Raw genomic sequence first — 20,298 nt, forward strand, 5'->3', positions numbered from 1 at the left:
GTCCTGCGAATGTTTGGGGGGTTCCTAGGCCAGGTGTGTTCTGCGATCTTGAGTATCCAATGTTGATCGATTATCTTCATGACTTGACTGCTAAACTGAGGTTAATTCACCAACAGGTTTACGACGCACTGCCGACGCAGACGGAGGGTCCAGGCCACCAGCTCCAGCCCGGAGATTGGGTGGTGACGCGGAACTTTTCGCGCAAGAACAATTTGGATCCGAGGTTCACTGGACCCTACCAGGTTCTCCTTGCCACGAGGACTGCTGTTCGTCTTGAGGGACGGAAGAACTGGGTGCACGCCACCCACACGAAGAAAGTCCCTATTCCTTTGCCGGCAGACCCGTGGGTGAGGAGAGGCATTGCATTAACTGAAACCGAAGGATTGCCGGCGTTTGTACCTTTTAGTGACGCACAACCTGTCGGAGAATCCTCAGTGCAGCAGAAAGACACTGTTGAACATTTGTCATCAAAAGGCTCAAGACCAGAACATTCAACTGATCAGCAGGACGTTGTCTCTTCAACGGATCCGTTGTTTGACGAGCAGACACGTCCTGGGAAAACCCGATACTTTTTGCGATCTAGCACTAAAGACTAATAAAAGATCCTGCTTTGCTTAATTGACAACTGCATTATCCCGTTTTCCGTGATCAGTTTGAACATTCATATTATTGTGATTATTTTTGTATATATACATTGAGTTTCGTTCCTTGTACTTTTGCTTCCACAGTTGAGAGACATTGTTTTCGTATATATATATATATTTGTGGAATAAAGGCCGTAGGGCCGCGCGTGTACTTCCTTCTGGTTAGCAGGTCTTGACACTAGGTTAAAGACCGTCGGTTCCTGGGAACTCCTAGGGATTGACTGCTGCTACACGGAACGAAGTGCGTCAAGAGACGTTGCGGACGGTCGTAGGGGATGGCGTTCTCGAAGCTGATGGACTTGGAAGAAGCTCAGGCACAAAGATTCAAGTTGCAACAACTCAGTCGTACCAAATGTTTTATATTCCAAGTGTTTGTATTATTCCTGACTGTTTCTGCATTATTGGCGGGTGGGGTGTACTACATGATGTTTTGTTTTCTATCTCCTGTCTTACCTACTCCTACACCTGATCCTAAACTTACCACTGTTGCATCTCCCCATTCTTTTCACGTCCTACCAGAACACGAGCAGGCTAGACGTGCAGAATTCCGTAATAATTCCTTTATTCAGCTCCTTCACCAGCATCAGTTAGTGGTTAACACTACTAATTGTTGGGTGTGTGGGTTGATGCCACATACCACGGATAAGGGAATTCCATATCTGGTGTTACCGTATAGTTCCCAAGGGTCTGCTCGAGCATTTCAAACAATGTTTCGAAGCGCACTAGGTTTTCACCCCAGTCGAGAACCACGTTCCCCCTACTCTGGTCCTACCTCGTATCAAAAACCTTTGTCTATAGCAATAGAGGATTTAGATAGCGATATCTATGATCCCTCGCTTATTCCAGAAGAAGAGGTACAAGCCTACAGGGTCCTGAGTAGAGGCGAGTATAGTGTGTTCACTAGTGAAAAACAGCTTAAAAGCTCACCTCCGATATGGGTCGTACCCCACATTGGTAATTTTTGTCTAATGGGTTGTGGCCGAAGATCGAAAGCCCGACTTGGAGAGAGTGCTTGCACTGAAAATTACATTCTGCCGATGGTCTCGTCCCCTGTGTTTCTGGCTGCCAAGGGTATATACTTTATCTGTCATGATCGTGCGTATGCATGGTTGCCCTCTGACTTCATGGGCTCATGCTTTATTGCAAATTTGTTGCCTCCGACGTTCACTGTAGATGCAGATTATCACAAGACTAGAGTTGTGAGAGGTGTAATTAGCGAAGAGGATACTGCCGGTCAAGAGGCGGGAGACTTTTTCAAGGGTTTCCTTCCGTTTTGGGGACCTATGGTTAATAGTAGGAACCTGAGACAGTTGACTCGAGTGGTAGAATCGACAGCTAATATTACTGCCAGTGCCCTTGGTAATATCACCACAGAACTTCAGGCGGATAGACTTATGACGTTACAAAACCGTATGGTTTTAGACGTGATCTTAGCAGATCGAGGTGGGGTATGTAAGGTGATCCATTCGAGCTGCTGTATTTTCATTCCTGATAACGCTCCGACTGTCTATCAAGCCATCTCAAAGTTGCATAAAATCTCCGAATCCATACACGTGGATGTAGGGGATTGGACGCTACTCGGGTGGTTTTGGGGCCTGATGTCGACTTGGGGTTGGAAGATTCTGATGATCATCGGAGTTGTCGTGGCGTTCCTGTTCACGTGTTGCCTTTGTATGCAGTGCGGTCCTGCCTTATGTGGCCTCTGTGCTACAACGTGTATGAGACAGCCACCTGTTACCAATGGAACTCGGTTGGACAGAGCTATGCTACAGCAACATCTAGATGGTCTGATGAATATCGAGTATGATTCCGACTAGTGCTTGCCTACATGAGGGCAAAAGGAGCGTCTGAGGTTCCGTGACAATTGTAAGTGGTGTTTTCGACTCGCACGAATATAGTCGAGTCTGGTATCTATGAACCGCAAATGACGAGTTTAGTGGGTGTACGCAGTTTCGCCGTACTAACCTAAACCGTTCGTCTGATACGTGGGTATTTCTATCTGTACCCACGGGTTCCATCTTAGATACGGCATCCATTTTGTCTCTTGCCCTCAAGTAGCCAGCGAACGGACGTTGTCCGCTTCGCGACCCTGGGACTCCCAAGATATTTGCGGAAGACACATGTCCTTTGTAAGTGTCTTTATGATGAGGGGGATGATCCTGTAAGGCAGATGGCGCCGCTCGAGGCTCATCTTGCCGTACCGGCTTATTGTCTCAGCCGTGCATCTCATTAGGCACGTCCCTTTGATGCCTGTATCTCGTGTTTCCCGATACCTCCCCTTTTATACCCTTTCCGATCTCCCCACTGTCTCCATCTTCCTCTGCACCTGTCCTTGTTCCTACTTCGAACTGTTTTACTGCTGATTGGAATGCACTAATGATGGGAAGATGGGTTTTTACAGTTGGGAACCGCCAAATGTTTCCGTACTTATGTTCTGGACCTTATGAGTATCAAAGTGACCAAAGCGACCCCTCTCGGGTATAATTGTGGGAACCGGGTTGTAAACCTTTGTCTGCTATGCAAACCTATGGGCAAATCGTGTATAAAAGGAGCGATCCACAGAACCAATTTGAAGCAGTCTCCCCAAGTTGCACGTGTTGTACTTGTCGTGACTTCTGTGTTCCCTGCAGTAAATAAACCTTGAATCTTTGACGCCGAAGGAAGTGTCCCGTGTCTCTGTGATTCGTACGCCGGAGCAGGTTACCCACGAAGGTTTCAGGTGTTGTGCCCTGGCACCGCTGGGTTCTAAATAACCCAGTCCTTCACCTTAATAAATAAATCTCTATCATGGTTGACCAACAACATGGTAATCTCTCCATGGGGAAAGCAGCAACTCTCTGAAGAGCTTGTAAATGCGAGAAGGGTTCAGTGGATTGGGGACAGGGTAAAAAAGTTTAAGGGGGAGTGTGTTGTCCTTCACTTTTCTGACCCAGGGGTTTTGCCTAACATCTTGCCCAACATCTTACCACCACAGCGGAGATCAACCTCAATTGTTCCATTGACTTTGGACTTCTTCTACCCAAGAAAGGGAAGTGGTCCAAATTCAAGTATCTTGAGAACCAAATGGAACATTGTGACTAAGAGGGGGAGGAAGGATGTTGCCTCAGTGGACTGGGGCTTGGGGTTGGAAAATCGTTTCTCTGCTTTATCAAACTTGAATGCTTGTGACTGACAACCACTTATTTGTAACTCTATGCCTTTGATTGTCTGTGACGAAAGAACTATTGGTGTGGTCAGCAATTTAACTAAAGATTGTACTCAGGGGTATCCCTTTGACGATTTAGCAGGCCTATCCAATGAAAATATTATTACTAAGGACACTGGGGGAAAGATGATACAAGAGACTATTACAAACCCTTGTTCCCTTACGATATCTAACACAGGGAATCTTTTGTCTTGGAATGTGGCTGGACTATGTTCCAAGTTGGATTGTGCTGACTGGTTTGGATTTATTAATAAGTACGATCTTTGCATCTTTCAAGAGACTTGGGCGTGTGACCCTGTCTTTGCTTTGGGGTATATAAATTTTCATGTTCCTGCTACTAAGGGCCCTAAAGGGCGGCCGATGGGGGGTCTTACTATATGGATCAGGCAGTCTCTAAAAACTGTTGTAAAGTGTGTGGAGCTTGACCAAAAAGACATCCAGCTTATCAGACTGACTAGTGATCTACCCATCTCCATAGATATTTACAATATCTATGCTAGAGGTGGAAACAAAGGTAAATCTGAGGTTCTTTTGAGTCTTTTTAATCTCCTTGAGACACATTCTGCAGGGAAAAACATTCTAATTGCAGGCGATTTAAATCGCACTTTTGAACCTCTCATCACTGGTGACTCTCCTCTCGGTGCAGAGGAAGATAAGCTATGGGACATCCCCACATTAGACACTCCACCGATAACTCGCTGGACGGCTGACATACTAGGCTTAAACGCAATGTGTCTGGAGTATGGGCTACGAGCCCTGAATGGTCGAACCAAATCAGATCGTGTTCCTGCCATGACTTTTAATAATGGGCGAAATAAAAGTCGCATTGACTATGTCATTTGTAGCATATCTATATGGTCATCTCTTAGTGACATGGTGGTAACAGCAAGGCCAGAAAGCGATCACGACCCTTTATGTGTCTCTCATAATTGGTGGACGTTTAATGTAATAACACCAACCCCTTGTGACCAACTTTTGATCCCGACGATTGTTCCATCCAATAATATGCGTAGGTTAAGGTGGTCAGGTGTCAAGACTGATCAGCAGGTCCTCGAAAAAATAGGAGCAGCGACAGACAAGGCCATTGTGGCACTGGAGAGTGTAGTTGGGACTTCACAGGGATACGAAGATATCACAAAAACACACACGATTCTTTTTAATGAAGTTAAAAGTTTCTTTTTAAAACCTGCACATAATAAGAGGGTCTGCCCATGCAAAGCAGCAAAGTGGTATAATCAAGATTGTAGGGCGGCAAGAATCAATCTAGGAGTTGCGATCAAGAGTAACAACTTGGTTGAGATTCGATCTGCCAGAAAGCACTATAAAAACTGTATTGCTAGGGCAAAAAGAGAATGGGACGAAGCCCACTGGCAGAAGCTGAAATGTGCAAGTGACCGCAAACACTCCAGAATATTTTGGCATATTGTCAAATGGGGTCACGATAGGTCCCCAGAAGCTCCCAATAATAATGTCTCTCATGACGCATGGGTCAAATTTTTCAGCGAGCAGTACTCTTCCAGGGACCAATTTGGTATCAGTTCCTGCCCTACTTACCTGTTCGCAGATGATGACATCTTTGCTCAGAGTGAAGTACTGTCTGCCCTGAAATCTGTACACAGTGGCCGAGCGCCGGGTATTGACGGAGTCCCTGCGGATGTCTTCTTAAATGACACCGATAGGTGGAGTAAATACATCTGCCTTTTACTAAATCACATTGCTAGGGGCGCTGATATTCCGGTATCCTGGCGGGGTGCTGTTATTATCCCAGTATACAAAAAGGGAGACCGTGCCCAACCTTGCAATTACCGCCCTATCAGCTTAATTGACACTGTTCAAAAGGTTGTAGGGCGTGTAATCATTAACAACCTGCTTAATTGGGCAGAGGAGCAGAATGTTCTATCTCCTTTTCAGGCTGGGTTTCGCAGAGCAACCAGCACTGTGGACCAGGTCTTTCGTTTTCAATTGATTCAATGGAGGACCGTGGTACTGGGTGGATGCAGTCTTTACGCAGCATTTGTTGACCTACGGGCTGCATTCGACCTGGTGCCGAGGGCTAAATTGTGGGAGGTGCTGGCAGCTCTGGGGGTCCCAATGACCATGCTGACCTTGATCATGAGACTCCATGAGGGTACTTATGCTAAAATTCAATGGGGTGGCTATGGAAACGACACTGTCGATTTCCCTGTTGAGCGTGGGGTTCGACAGGGTTGTTCAATGGCACCAACATTATTTACCCTTTTTATTAATGCCATTGTTTCCCGCATGCAATCTCAGCCTGTGGATGCTCCCTCGCTTGCAGGTGTAAAAGTTCCTATTTTAATGTTCGCAGACGACACCTTAATTTTATCGAAATCCCCTAGCGGTCTGCAAAAGGCACTGGTAATTTTTGACAAGTTTTGTAGTGACCACGGCTTGGAGGTAAACGCAGCTAAAACAAAACTCATGGTTTTTAATCCTTGTAGAAATTTTAAATCTAAAATATCCATGAGTGGGCGTTACCTTGAAGTAGTAAATTCTTTTACTTACCTGGGGATTCACATTTCTAATGATAATAGATGGAACCAACATTTAAATATTGCAGTACTAAGACACAAGCAATTGGCTGGTACCATCATTAAGGAGCATAGTAAATCATTGACCAAACCGATTAAACCACCCCTGATCATATACGAGGCAAAGGCAATAGGGTCAGCTTTGTATGGGGCAGAGTTGTGGGGGCAAGAAAACCTCCAGGAGTTACAGATATCGGAGAATAACTTCCTTCGGAAACTAACAGGCACCCCACAGAGCAGCCCCCTTTTGCCTCTCAGATATGACCTTGGTAGAAAAGAAATCTCGGCAATGTGTAAACTTCGTCCGATATTATATTGGCGTAGAATCTGGACCACCCCTGAGTTGTCACATTATGCAGCAGGGTTTGCTGATGTCATCAAAGCAGACCGATTTAACAAAATCAGATGGTTCAGATCATTAAAATCAGCATTATGTGAACTAGGGTTAAACGAACTGTGGTCCAATCCAACCGGGTCATCTTTTCCATCTAAGTTATTTATAAAAAATCTTTTCTGGGAACGGGTTGAAAACAGGAGTTTGCTTAGTATTAACAATGGGTCTATGACTACTGCTTTTCTTGAAGCTAAGCTGTTTCCTACGTATGAAATGTATTGGGATTTTATAACGAAACCCATGGATAGGAAACTGTTTTTCCAAATGAGGGCTGGTTCTCTACCTCTACGTAACTTAACATCAAAATGGAGAGATGGAGGTCCAGCTACCTGCCCAGTATGTGGGGAAGGAAAGGAAACGTTGGGTCACTTTTTGTTCTCCTGTTATGCATATTCAGCTCCCAGACGTGTTTGGTTGGCTCCTATGTGTAGAAACCTGGGTACTAAAAGTAGTATGGTAGCTCTACGTATTGTAAAATCTACCTCCTTAACCTGGATTATAATAGCGACTGCAAAGTACTTGGGGTGGGCGTGGGTAATTAGGCAGAGATTGCTAGTAGGGTAACTACTCTCTGCTTAGTTGAACAGAGACTGCTAGATTATCTATTCTCTGTTCCCACGCGAGGTGTCTTATCTGATGAAAAAAAATTTAAAAATTTTTTTAAAAATCATATTGATTTATAATAGTGATATTGGATTGTTCTTTTTAATCTGCATTTTATCACATGAACTCTGCACCTTGGATTGTATAAAGTATGATGAAATGTAATTCCATTTGTTTTTTAATGTGCAATGTGCTTGAGTCATATTCGATCCTGTAATTTAATTGTATTTTATTATGTGTTTGTTTGTCTGCTTTTATGAGTAATACTCGAATAAAGCACTTTTGAATTGAAATTGAATCTACCTCTATCCCTAGCAACAACTCGCACCTTACTCTCCCTCTATTCCTAGCAACAACCCACACCTTACTCTACCTCTATCCCTAGCAACAACCCACACCTTACTCTACCTCTATCCCTAGCAACAACTCGCACCTTACTCTACCTCTATCCCTAGCAACAACCCACACCTTACTCTACCTCTATCCCTAGTAATAACTCGCACCTTACTCTACCTCTAGCCTCAGCCAAAACCTGCACCTCATTTTACCTCTATCCCAAGCAACAACCTGCACCGTACTCCTCCTCTATCCCTAGCAACAACCCGCACCTTACTCTACCTCTATCCCTAGCAACAACCTGCAACTTACTCTACCTCTATCCCTAGCAACAACCCGCACCTCATTTTACCTCTATCCCTAGCAACAACCTGCACCTTACTCTCCCTCTATCCCTAGCAACAACCCGCACCTTACTCTACCTCTATCCCTAGCAACAACCCACACCTTACTCTCCCTCTATCCCTAGCAACAACCCGCACCTCATTTTACCTCTATTTGAATTTGAATTTAAAAGAACTTGTAAAGCGCACGTACACTGAGTCAGTTTCATGGCGCTGGTGAGGTCCCTAGGAGAACAAAAGGAGAGCTAGGTGCCAAAAGCCTGCTGGAATAATAGCGTTTTTAGTGACCTCCGAAACTCCATATAGGAGGGAGAGAGTCTTAAAGGTAGGGGGAGGTCATTCCAAAAGGTGGGTGCGAGTACGGCAAACTTCTGCCCCCCTGCCCGCTTCTTTTTGAACCGGGGCGTAGTTAGCAAGGCTAGGCTAGAGGAGCGGAGGTCCCTAGAAGGGACATAGGGAGAAATTGCCGAATTGATAAAGGCAGGGGCTGTGCCTGCTCTTGCTTGAAAAGTCAGACACCCTAGCTTGAACCTGGCTCGTTGTTTTATGGGGAGCCAATGTAGGCTCCTGAGCAGAGGGGTCGTATGGTGGGACCTAGACAGGCCAAAAACCAGGCGGGCAGCCTAGTTTTGTACTAGCTGTAGGCGCTGCAAAGCATAAGCAGGAGCACCATTATAAATGATGTTGCCGTAGTCAATTTTTGACAGGACCATGGCCATCAGGATTAGTTTTAGCGCAGAGGTGGTAAAGAATCTGGCAACTTTCCGAATAACTCGTAATGTAAAGAAACAAGAAGAGACCACCGAATTAATGTGTGAGTGGAGAGTTAATTGGTTGTTAAGCATAATCCCAAGGGTTTTAACTGAACAAGAAGGGAGGGGAGGGGGTCCGAGTGAAGAGGGCCAGAAGGAAGAAGACCAGGGATTGGCAGCACCGCCCGTCGCCACAAGTTCTGTCTTATCCGGGTTGAGTTTTAACTGGTTGGTGTTCATCCAGTCTCGGATAAATAGCATGACGGACTGGAAACTGCCAACCCCTGAAGGAGAAGAAAAATCAAAAATGAGTTGAAGGTCATCTGCATAATTATATACAGTGGCCTCCATTTTCTGTAAAGCAAATACCAATGGGAAAATATAAAGGTTGAAAAGTAAAGGGGAAAGAGCAGAACCCTGAGGGACACCACAGTTGACAGTACGTGGGGAAGTCGAGAAGGCTTCCCCACGTACTGTCCCCTAGCAACAACTCGCACCTTACTCTACCTCTATCCCTAGCAACAACTCGCACCTTACTCTCCCTCTATTCCTAGCAACAACCCACACCTTACTCTACCTCTATCCCTAGCAACAACTCGCACCTTACTCTCCCTCTATTCCTAGCAACAACCCACACCTTACTCTACCTCTATCCCTAGCAACAACTCGCACCTTACTCTCCCTCTATTCCTAGCAACAACCCACACCTTACTCTACCTCTATCTCTAGCAACAACCCGCACCTTTCTCTACCTCTATCCCTAGCAACAACTCGCACCTTACTCTACCTCTATCCCTAGTAATAACTCGCACCTTACTCTACCTCTAGCCTCAGCCAAAACCCGCACCTCATTTTACCTCTATCCCTAGCAACAACCTGCACCGTACTCCTCCTCTATCCATAGCAACAACCCGCACCTTACTCTACCTCTATCCCTAGTAATAACTCGCACCTTACTCTACCTCTAGCCTCAGCCAAAACCCGCACCTCATTTTACCTCTATCTCTAGCAACAACCCGCACCTTTCTCTAGCTCTATCCTTAGCCGTAACCCTAACCTTACTGTTCCTAATTTCTTAGCCTTAACCCTAACATTAGTCTACCTCTAGCCCTAGCCATAACCCTTATCTTACTTTCCCTCTACCCCATCTCCTATCCCTAAACCAGCCATGTCCTTTCTGCAGCTTTCATCTTTTACCATACCCATACCCATACTCATACCATAAACATTCACCTTTGTGCAAATGATTAACTTCTCCGTATTGTTTGTGCCCCGAATTTTCAATCTCTCTCTATTTTTTCAAACTGTTTGTATCCAAGCCTTTGTCTTGAATTTTTAATTTCTGACCTTTTAGTCTTTCAAACTATTTTGTTTGAACCATTGTCCAAATACCTCCTTAGGAAGCAGCGGTCACTCACTCTGGCACAAAGGTGTCATTTTCCACCGGACACCATGCGTAGACTTCACAGGTGCTCACACTGCCACTATATGGGACACAATTTCCAGTCTGAATTCCTAGAATCAAAAGAAAATAAAAGACCGTTAGTGTGTGGACATTAACAGACATGTATGAGGCGTTCAAACAGGGGTGTATGTGCACCTCTGGATCAGAGCATATTTCAAAGAATCCGCTTTAGGTTGTTTAAACACATGTACCCATTTGGTCTCTAAGAGCACAAAGAAAAACTCGATGGTTTTTCAGCACATACGTATTTTATAACATATTTGTGTAATACTTTGTCGCATTTCTCAAATGGTCAAATATAAATCCTAGAACACTAACCTAAGAGATATTGCCCTTACCGTCTGGAGACCCCAAAATACCAAAAGTGTGTAGGCTTCCCAGACATTGCAAAATATGTAATTTTAGATGAAATCACAACATTGTGGCAGGATTACGGTTTATGATGCACTGCTCATTTCATAACTCAGAATTTGATAGAAATTATAGTAACAATATATTTTCTAGTTCTGTATGAGCGACAAAACTATTCATGCAAGACAGACCTCCCTTCCCCTCACCGGCTGGCCTTTCCAACACAAAGATTCCCCCCTAAAAAAAAGGCAATTCCCTCCACTCCCCCTCACACAAGAACTCATCCCAGTCAGGGTTTAATCCCCAACTTAGCTCCTCACAGTCTCCTGAGTGAGGGGTACCATATGTGTATGTTTTCTGTGTGTTTAGGGTGCCCTCAGGCAATAAACAGGGTGCAGTGCATTTTGGAAATTTTTAAAGCAACTGCGAGAGAAATGTCCGATTAGGCTACTTATGTTTTGGCCACAGGCATCAACTCTGGGCTGTGTGGAAACCTATCACCATATATTCTACTATACATCATAAGGCTTCTATTGCGGAGTGCTAGAACTCTCTTGCCCTGACTGTATGGTTGGGAAATTGATCAGAGCATCACCTTTGCAACATGTTTAGTATTTTTTTTTTTTTAAACATGGTAATTCCCTCAAGTGTTTCTCAAACAGAAACGTATCCCTCCCAAGGCCTGATCCAAATCTGTGTTCTCCTGGGTCTTCGGAGTGTGGGGTGATGAGACATGTATGGGTTTTTAATGGTTTGAGAGGGTCACAAGGGAATGTATTTGATGCAGAAGAGTACGTAGGGGGGTGTCTACACCGTTTGGTCCTGGGGTCGGTTGACACCCAGTGAACCTACAGACATTCCTGAAACTAGAAACGCAGGGAATCCATGATGGTGTAGCTTAGATGAACCCCAGCATATTTTATTACCCATAACCTCCTGCATTTATCAAATTAATGGTAATAAAATCACAATTTCTTCACTTTCCTTTACAGAAAACTTCAGTTCGTTATGAAAAGTGCAAATGTCCTACTATTCAATGTACCCATACTTCTTCCAATAAAAGTGGTACCTTCACATGTGTTCGTGGATCGACTGCACTAGACAGGGATAGGCTAAACATGTGGCCATGTGAAGACCACATTGACACTATAAAAAATTAATACAGTCAAAGGTTTGGCCAGTTACAATAGCCACACCTATACACACAAGCTACTGTTTTTATTGGCGTGGGATTTACTGAATGGTGGGAGTTTAGCTGTTTCCCACAAATTTCAGAATTTTCCATCACAAACATTTGAGGAAATTATGTTTTTTAACCAATGTCTGACCTGTGCTGGACATTCTGGGTAAGAAAACGTAGTGACATTGAGAGCTGTTTGTAGCAAGTAGGTTTTCCGTAGATGCCAGATGATCCCAGGACCAAATAACACAGTTGCCCACATCCCAAAAATTAACCTAATTCCAATCTTTTTCCTTGCATTGTCCATGGCAGCATTGTTGGGACTTTACTGTTCCGGGCTATCATTTTAATTGGATGGTAATACATTTGCTATTATCTATTGGATTTCTATATATTTTTAGCTTCCCATCATAAAGAAGTGTGCACAAAACATATTTACTCTAAAACATTCGCCTGAATGACTTGGCTTCATGAATAATCCAGAATTTGGAGTGGTACAACACTCCTCTAGAGCTAAACTAAGATTGTTGGATAAATTACAAAAATATATATAGCTTTCATTCAACCCCAATTTCAACAAACTACAAACACTCTGCATGTATTTTACAGGAAGAGTTAGGTTGAAATAATGGTATAGTTGATGTTATGCCTTCGGTGCAAAACATTTACAGGTGAAACGCTTGTGACCCACACAAAGCAGCAAGATGCTGTTTGGATTTTTCTAGCAGTGTTTTGCTTAGCCTAAGGAAAAATATCTAAGCAAGAACTTTGCAGGGACACAGTCAAATAAAAAAACTCCTGATTGAAGATAGTTATCAAACATTGTTGAATATGCAATTTTTACCATCTTAATCGTAAGTAAATTTAATGAAGACTATTATATAACAGCCTGGATCCCTATGCATTCTACACTCACTATCAACAACCCTTTGCTGATGTTCCTTGGCAATACGCCATACAGGGCGCTCTCATTTTGATGAGGTAGGACTACCCTGCTTTAGCAGGTCTCATTCCCATGCCTAGTTTAATAGTTTATATTGCCTTTTAGCTGCTTCCTACTACCACTAAGTAATGTATTGATCAATAATTCTGTAAAACAATAACAAACGAGCCACGATAACATCACATAATTAGTAAAACCCGATACTTTAGATTCCAGAACATTAAATCCATTAAATAAACCTCAATATCCATTGAAAAAAAAGAGAGAGAGAATAGCACTATTAGAATCAAATTGATACACCTAGTAAATTACAGCAGTTCTTGGTAACTTTATACATCATTTGGTTTTCATTTTCATATAGTCGTTTTATTCATGAATAGATACACCAGTAGTAGTAATGGTGTTACTACTACTACTGCCACTACCTGGTGTAGCTACTCCAAGCCTTCAACAAGAACTCCATCATTGATGATTGTATACTTTTATCATCAGCCGCACATTAAGAAGCCACCTACACTGTGCTTTTACAATTCAAAATACATGTTAGTAATGTGTGTTTTACTTCTGTAAAGGCCTTGCAGCTCCCTCAAAATCGCTATGGGGCCATTTGTGTGTCACGCCTTCATACAAAAACATTTGCAAACAAAATAAACTATGACAAAGCAGAAGGTCATCAGCCTACAAAATATCTACTGGATTTTACAAATGCTAGTAACACAACTTTTGCAATTCACCAAAGATGGTTTCACACTCGTAAAAATAGGTACTCACATAAAAAGTAGAGCTGAAAGGGAGGGAATCCCAACAAGCCTAACTTTTGGTGTTCACAAACTTCTGCTCGCCCATTTCCCACACTGAAAACAGTCAGATTTACACATGTCGAGGTCAGGAGTAAATCAAGTCCAAGAGACAGAATGGGAAAGGCACACCCCAAAAATGGATAGGGCTTAGAATAAGCGGTTTCTGCGATGGGAAAAAGATTTTCCTATTGATAAAAAAGAAAGTGTTGATGTGTAATCTGTGGCTGAAACATTTTCTCATGCATTATTACACAATATTGGAGATTGTAATTGTAAAACATGTATAAAGCGCATGGTTACCAAAGGTATCCTAGCGCTGGAGGCCAAAGAACTACATATCTGTTTATGGCAACAGAAAGGTTATACGTTTCTGAAAGACCAAATGGTTGGTTTCACACCGAATGACAAGAGGGAGGGAATTCCACAGCCTTGCTGCGTTATATGAGAAGAGGCAACCAACTGTACGTGCTTTCCTAATTCTAGGTACAGCTGCCAACTGTTTATTACCTGATCGCAGGGTTCTCTCAGGATGGTAAGAGGAAATAAGCGAGCATATGATAGGAGGGCCAGAACCTGACAGTACCTTATGTGAGATATAGAGAGCCTTAAACTGCACTCTCTGCTGAATGGGCAGCCATGAAGGGCGGCCAGAGCAGACCCTGCTGACTGTCGGCTAGGAAGATTCAGGAGTTGTCGTGCGGAACAGTTCTGTACAATTTGCAATTTCTTAACCATAGTAATAATAATAAGGAAGCTTATAAAGCGCCTAGTTACGCCCACTGGCGTGTCCCCGCGCTCTAGTAAGTGCGAGATCCTAGAGCCCCATACCCAGAATAAAGACGCCCAGGCCTATCAATGAAGGAACAAGTGTGTTTTAAGCTCACTTCTAAACCTGGTCTCGGAGGGTTCCAACTGATGCTCGAGAGGAAGTTTATTCCAGCTCCTGGCCGCCAAGAGCCGAAAAGATCTACCAACCATCCTGGCCCTGAGGCACACCCTGATCCAGTTTCATAGCTTTAGAGTAGTGGGTGCCCTGTCGCTAACCTGAAAGCTACGTTCCATCACGAATGATTGTATCCATTTTAGCGCCGCGCCTGAGACACCGCCCTTGTCCAGACACTGTAGCAAGGTGTAATGTGCTACCGTGTCAAAAGCGGCGCGCAGGTCCAAAAGGATGAGAGCCATTGTTTGCCCCTCATCTGCTCCCTGCCTAATGGCCTCCGTGGCCATTAGTAGAGCTGACTCCGTAGAGTAAAGTGACCGAAATCCAAATTGCGTGGGGTGGAGAAGATTGGCTTCTTCCACATGGGCCATGAGATGTAAATTTGCAGCCTTCTCTGCCACTTTCGCCAGATACGGTAACAGCGAGATAGGGCGGAGATTTTCCAGTTTCTCAGGGCTGATATTAGGTTTTTTCTGAAGTGGAAGAACCACAGCCTTTTTCCAGTTATCCGGCACCGTGTGCATACTAAACGATACATCTAAGAGATGCCTGATATAAGGCTCAAGAATGGCAATACTCTCCCCAAGCAGTTTGGGTGAGGCAGGATCCCTAGGTGAGCCAGACTTTATAGAACTGCAGATTTTGCAGAGCGACTCGGGGGGAGGGGTGATAAAACTATCCAGCCTCTGGCTTGCCCCAAAACCTCCGATTGCCTCCACAAACTCTGCACCTGTTTTTTTGGCTCCTTGAAAGGAAGAGTACATTTTCTCCACTTTCTTGAGAGAAAACCGCGATACGGTCGCAAGATTCCAATGAGCCTTCCGTGGGAATAGCAGACGCTGTAGTGAGGAAATCTCCTTATAGATCCTAAATAATTCCTTAGTGGAGTTTCCAGCTGCTCCAATTCTCTCTGCATAGTAAGTGGCCTTGGCCCGTCTAATAAGCCAAGGGTACTTTTTCCGCTTTTTTTAGATATTCCAGCTTGGCCTGACTAAGAAAGCCGTTCCTCCATTGTCTCTCCAGACGTTTACACTCTGTCCTAGCCAGGCGGAAGTCATCATTGTACCAAGGTGCGGATTTCTGTTGTCTATTCAACTTTTTATTCTGACGTAGCGGGGCTACACTGTCTAGAGCTTCTCTTATGCTCTTTCTAGATTGAGGCAGGCTGTTTCGACGTCGGTACCCCCCGGTGACCCTCTTCGGACCAGAGCTTCATTGAACTTAGTCTGTGAGAAGCCTGCCCATTTACGACACAGGTGGTTTAGCACAGGTTGCTCGGGGGCTTTAAGTTCTGGGATCTTTACCACAAAGGGAACAAAGAAGTGGTCGGACCAGGGGATAGGGATGGGAGTGGTCACTTCAACTCCCTCCCAATTAGCGAATACTGGATCCAATAAATGGCCATGCTGATGGGTAGGGGCATTGGAATTCAGACCTAATTGCAGTGACTGTAGTTCCTGACACAAGTCTACAGCTCCCCTATTGAGGGAATTCTCCAGATGGATATTAAGGTCCCCCAACAATAGGAATTTGTCATTCCGTAGAGCTGAGTCCATGATTCCTTCCAACTAGCTAGACGCAAACCGTGCATGCGGGCCAGGAGGTCTATAGACCAGGAGTCCTTTCACCGTAAGGTGAGAGCTGACCCCAATTATAAATGAGCCTGCCTCACTATTAGCTATGGTCGTAGGTTCCAGTGAGCAGCTCAATGGATGTTTAAAAACAATGGCTACCCCACCGCCTCTACCAGGCGTCCTATCCATCCTGACTATCATGTACCCAGGGGGGAGGGCCTCGATAATTTCTGACTCGGAATCGGAGTCCAGCCATGTCTCCGTGAGGAATAAAAGGTCAAGTTTTCTATCTGTGAGTAAATCAAAGATGTCCAATTTATGTTTGCACATTGATCTACAAATCAGCAGACCTCAAGACAGCCTTGTCGCCCCTCGCTTTAGCTTACCTACAGTGCCGTAGCTGAATGGGCAATGAACCTATCCAGCATCCTGATAGACCTTCATACTGTGGCTACACGCGCTAGGTATCCTGGGGCGGAGATCGTATAGTTGTGCAAAACTCCACTGAACTCTAGCATTATTTTGGCCAGGGGTTAAGGCCCCGGTCCCAGAACGGCCGCGGAAGGGCGCAGACGGGCTTGCCTTTGGCGGGCCTTCGGCGCACCCGCTGCGCGCGTCCGCTGTGCAGCCGCTCATGCATGTACCCTTTATCCTATGCTGCAACCACTGGACCGCTGACCGCAACCAGAAGTGCCTGAGCTCTCCCTTCCCCGCCCTCTGCGCAACGGCGCTATTCGCCGCGTCGGACCAGGGCGGGAAGGAGGGACAGTCGAGGAAAGGCCCCCCGAGTGTCCTGTCAGCCCCACCCTCTCACTGGCAAGATTCTGGACCCAGGTACGTTGTGGCAACACAATTTAAAAGCAGAGTATAACAATTTAAGAACGGAGTAAAACAAATTGCAGTATTTTAAAAATATCGCTAACACAAGTGGGTCTGAGCAACAGCAGCAGCTTGTGGGCTCTACCACCGCCCACTTACCACAGTGCATGGTGCTCCTAAATATAGTGCATTAGCATAGTCGAGCCTGGAAAGAATGAGGGACTGAGCTATCACTTTCCTTGCAGCGAAAGGAAGGAGAGGAATGATTTTACAGGTCATCCTCATCATCCCAAAGCAGCTACCAGCAACCTTCCTTGCTTGCTCCCCAAAGTCAAGATTACGATCCAACCAAAGCCCCAAACTCTTGATATAATCTTTGGGGATGGGGAGGGCTGAAGCAACTTGGCCAAGATGGTAGTATATTGGGTACAGAAGGTTTACCCAGAAACATCAGCTCCATTTTAGATCCGTTCAACTTCAGGAATGAGTCCTCCATCCATGCTGAGACCTCTCCAAGACACTTGGCCAGCTCCAAGGCAGTGTTGTTGAGCTGAATAAAAGAAACAATCAGCTGTGTATCGTCGGCATAGGTAACGATTTGGATGCTGAACGGCTCTACCACATCTGCCAAGGGGCTCATGTACACATTAAAAAGCTTGGGGGACAGGGAGGATCCCTGAGGAACCCCACATCGGAGTGGCTGAGGGTCAGAGATGCAGTATTCATGGAACACTTGAAATGATCGGTCGTCCAAAAAGGACTGGATCCATTTAAGGGCCAAATCAGTCACTCCTACATCTTTCATCCTCTGGATAAGCAACTGATGACTGACTGTGTTGAAGGCTGCACTAAGATCTAAAAGCACAATGGCAGCGCAGCCCCCATTATCTAAGATTTTCCTAGTTACCTCAACCACAGCTAAAAGGGCCATTTCTGTGCCTGTTGGAGTCTGAACTCAGTTTGAGATGGGTGAAGACAGTTATTGCTTTCCAAAAACACGGACAAAGCACTATTCACATGTTTTCAGAAATTTTGCTGATCCCTGACAGTTATGACATGGGCCGATAGTGCCCCAACATCTCAGAGTCCAGGTTCGGCTTGTTCAGCAAAGCTTTAACCATTGCTTGCTTCCATGGGGGCGGGACAATGCCTGTCCGAAATGTAGCATTAGTCATATCTAGGATAACATTAGATACTGTATCAAGAATTCGATTTAAAATGAGGGGGGGGGCTGTATCCCTGGGGAAGCCTGACTTCAACTGGCCAAGGCTACCTTGCAGTGAGGGATGATCCAACGGAGGAATCAGATAAAATGCAGTTATCAATGCCTCCTTTGTTGTTGGCTAAGGGGACATTGATTAAAGCTGTGGCCTGGTGAAAGGAGGTGTAAATATCTTGGATTTTATCAAAGAAAAAAGTTGCTAATTGGTTGCAACGAGATGTCATATCATTGCAGGGAATAGATGGGGGAGGGGGCTTAATAAGGGATTTCACTATGCAGAATATTTCGTGGGAGGAATTGGGGGCTGAAAGTCTTAGTTTTTGTAATAAAGCGACTGTGCACACTTAATTTCTTCCTTATACCTTTTAATGTCCTCCCTATAAAACATTTTACTAGTAATGGAGTAATCTTTTCTCCATGTTCTTTCAGACCGTTTGCAGACCTGCTTAAGTTTACGTAATTTGCGTGTATCCCAAGCTGTTCTATTTACTTCGCTCTTATCCTTAATTTGTTTCTTTGGAAGCACCATGTCTAAAGAAGAGATCAGTAACCCACTTTTTTCACATACAGTGTTATCTCTGTCCTAGGAGCTCTGTTTACTCTACTACTCAGGGGGTCCTTGTTTTTTACAATCCTAAAGAAGAGATCATCCATTTTTCAAAGTTGTGACTTGCCATAATCGGATTGGAGTCTGGTGCTGATCTACTATCATTAAGTATTGATACCCAGCGTTCTACTGTGAGTTGTGACCATAAGTGGAACACTTTGGTAGATGTTACCGTTGTTCTGCTGCTAGCTTGATGAGTCCAAGAAAAGGGAATAAGGCAGTGATCTGTCCAAGGCAGCGAAATAGCATTTCTAACCTGAACATCTGGGGCATTAGTAAAGATAGGGTCAACTAAATGACCATGAGAATTGGTGTGGCCTCTTACTTTCTGGAAGAATTGGAGGGCTTCCAAACTATCCAATATGTCACGTGTTGCTGGTAAAAAGTGGTCATCAAAATGCATGTTAATGTGAAGCGGAGGAGTTGGCGGATGACGTGGAGGGGCTACAGTGGCCACGACTGCGGGGCCGCGCAGCGCACTGAGCAGTGGTGTGAACTGCGGTGGTGGACTGATCTGGGCTGACGGGAGGGGCGCTGCGGTTGTAAGCGGATGGCCGAGAGCGAACCCAGATGCTAGTATAGAGACCCCTTCATATCCACCCGGAACATAATCCATCGGCCGGGGTGTGACAGTCTAGAGGCAAGATTGGCCCGGGCTGAGAAGAAATTCCTGAAGAGCCCATTTGGGGAGTGGTCCCATTGGGGAACCGAGGGCGCAGAGTGGAACAGCCTGGCTGGTCTTGGCGGTTTATCCTGACAGGGCGGGTGAGAATACGAGAGGGCGGCGACCAACGCAATAAAGATTGTCGCATTGCCTGGGTCACGGATGCACAGTGAGCAGCAGTGCATCATAGTGACAGTTTGACAGCCAAGAGATCCCACAGTCCAGTGGGGGCATGTGGAAGCCAAGGGGAAAGCAGATGGGAGCACTGCAGGAACATGAAGAAGATACAACGGTCACAGAGGCATGGGAGGGATCGCAGCAACGTCCAGAGGGGATGCTTCAGCAGCAAGTCGATCAAATACTACAAGTCATTTCAGACACTAGGGAAGCCTTGCAAAAGGACATCGGTCATGTGACACAAGGGCTGGGATTGCTACGAATGGCCATGCCAAGCTGGCCGACAGGGTGAAACAAACGGAAGTATCCATAGAGGTTCTGGAACCAGCTCAGAAGTCAATGGCAGCCCAGATGGACGATTTTCAGAATAGGCTGCGTACCCTGGAAAAGCGTGCAGAGGATGCAGAAGGGAGGAATCGAAGGAACAACATCCGAGTGGTGGGGCTGCCGGAAGGGGTGGAAGGGCCGGACATGACGGAATACCTGGAAAACTGGCTGAAGGTCACTGTTGCACCGGCGGGACTGAAGGGGCGGGCTCAGTGATACGGGGGTTGAGCGCAGGATGATGGACAACTAGGTGTCTGATTCTCTGAAACCTAGGGCTTACCTCCAGTAAGTTTGTATGGGTTAGCTCCTTAGGAGTTTAGTGGTGTGTTTGAGTAATAGTTTGGATGGGTTCTAATGTTGTAGTGCCTGTTCTGGGGGGTGGGAGTGGGGGAGGGA

General features: G+C 45.2%; 1 protein-coding gene across 3 annotated transcripts in view; it reads right to left on the minus strand.

The window, feature by feature from the left end:
* P2RX4 (purinergic receptor P2X 4) overlaps nucleotides 1-20,298 on the minus strand; it is a 245,170-nt gene that overhangs the window by 93,993 nt on the left and 130,879 nt on the right. For all 3 annotated transcript variants that reach the window (XM_086943006.1, XM_086943005.1, XM_086943007.1), the window contains exon 5: nucleotides 10,249-10,345. In XM_086943006.1, the coding sequence (XP_086799132.1) occupies nucleotides 10,249-10,345 (97 nt within the window). The remainder of the gene's footprint in view (nucleotides 1-10,248; nucleotides 10,346-20,298) is intronic.

This window comes from Lissotriton vulgaris, chromosome 11 (genome assembly GCF_964263255.1).
Source record: "Lissotriton vulgaris chromosome 11, aLisVul1.2, whole genome shotgun sequence".
Lineage (NCBI taxonomy): Eukaryota > Metazoa > Chordata > Amphibia > Caudata > Salamandridae > Lissotriton > Lissotriton vulgaris.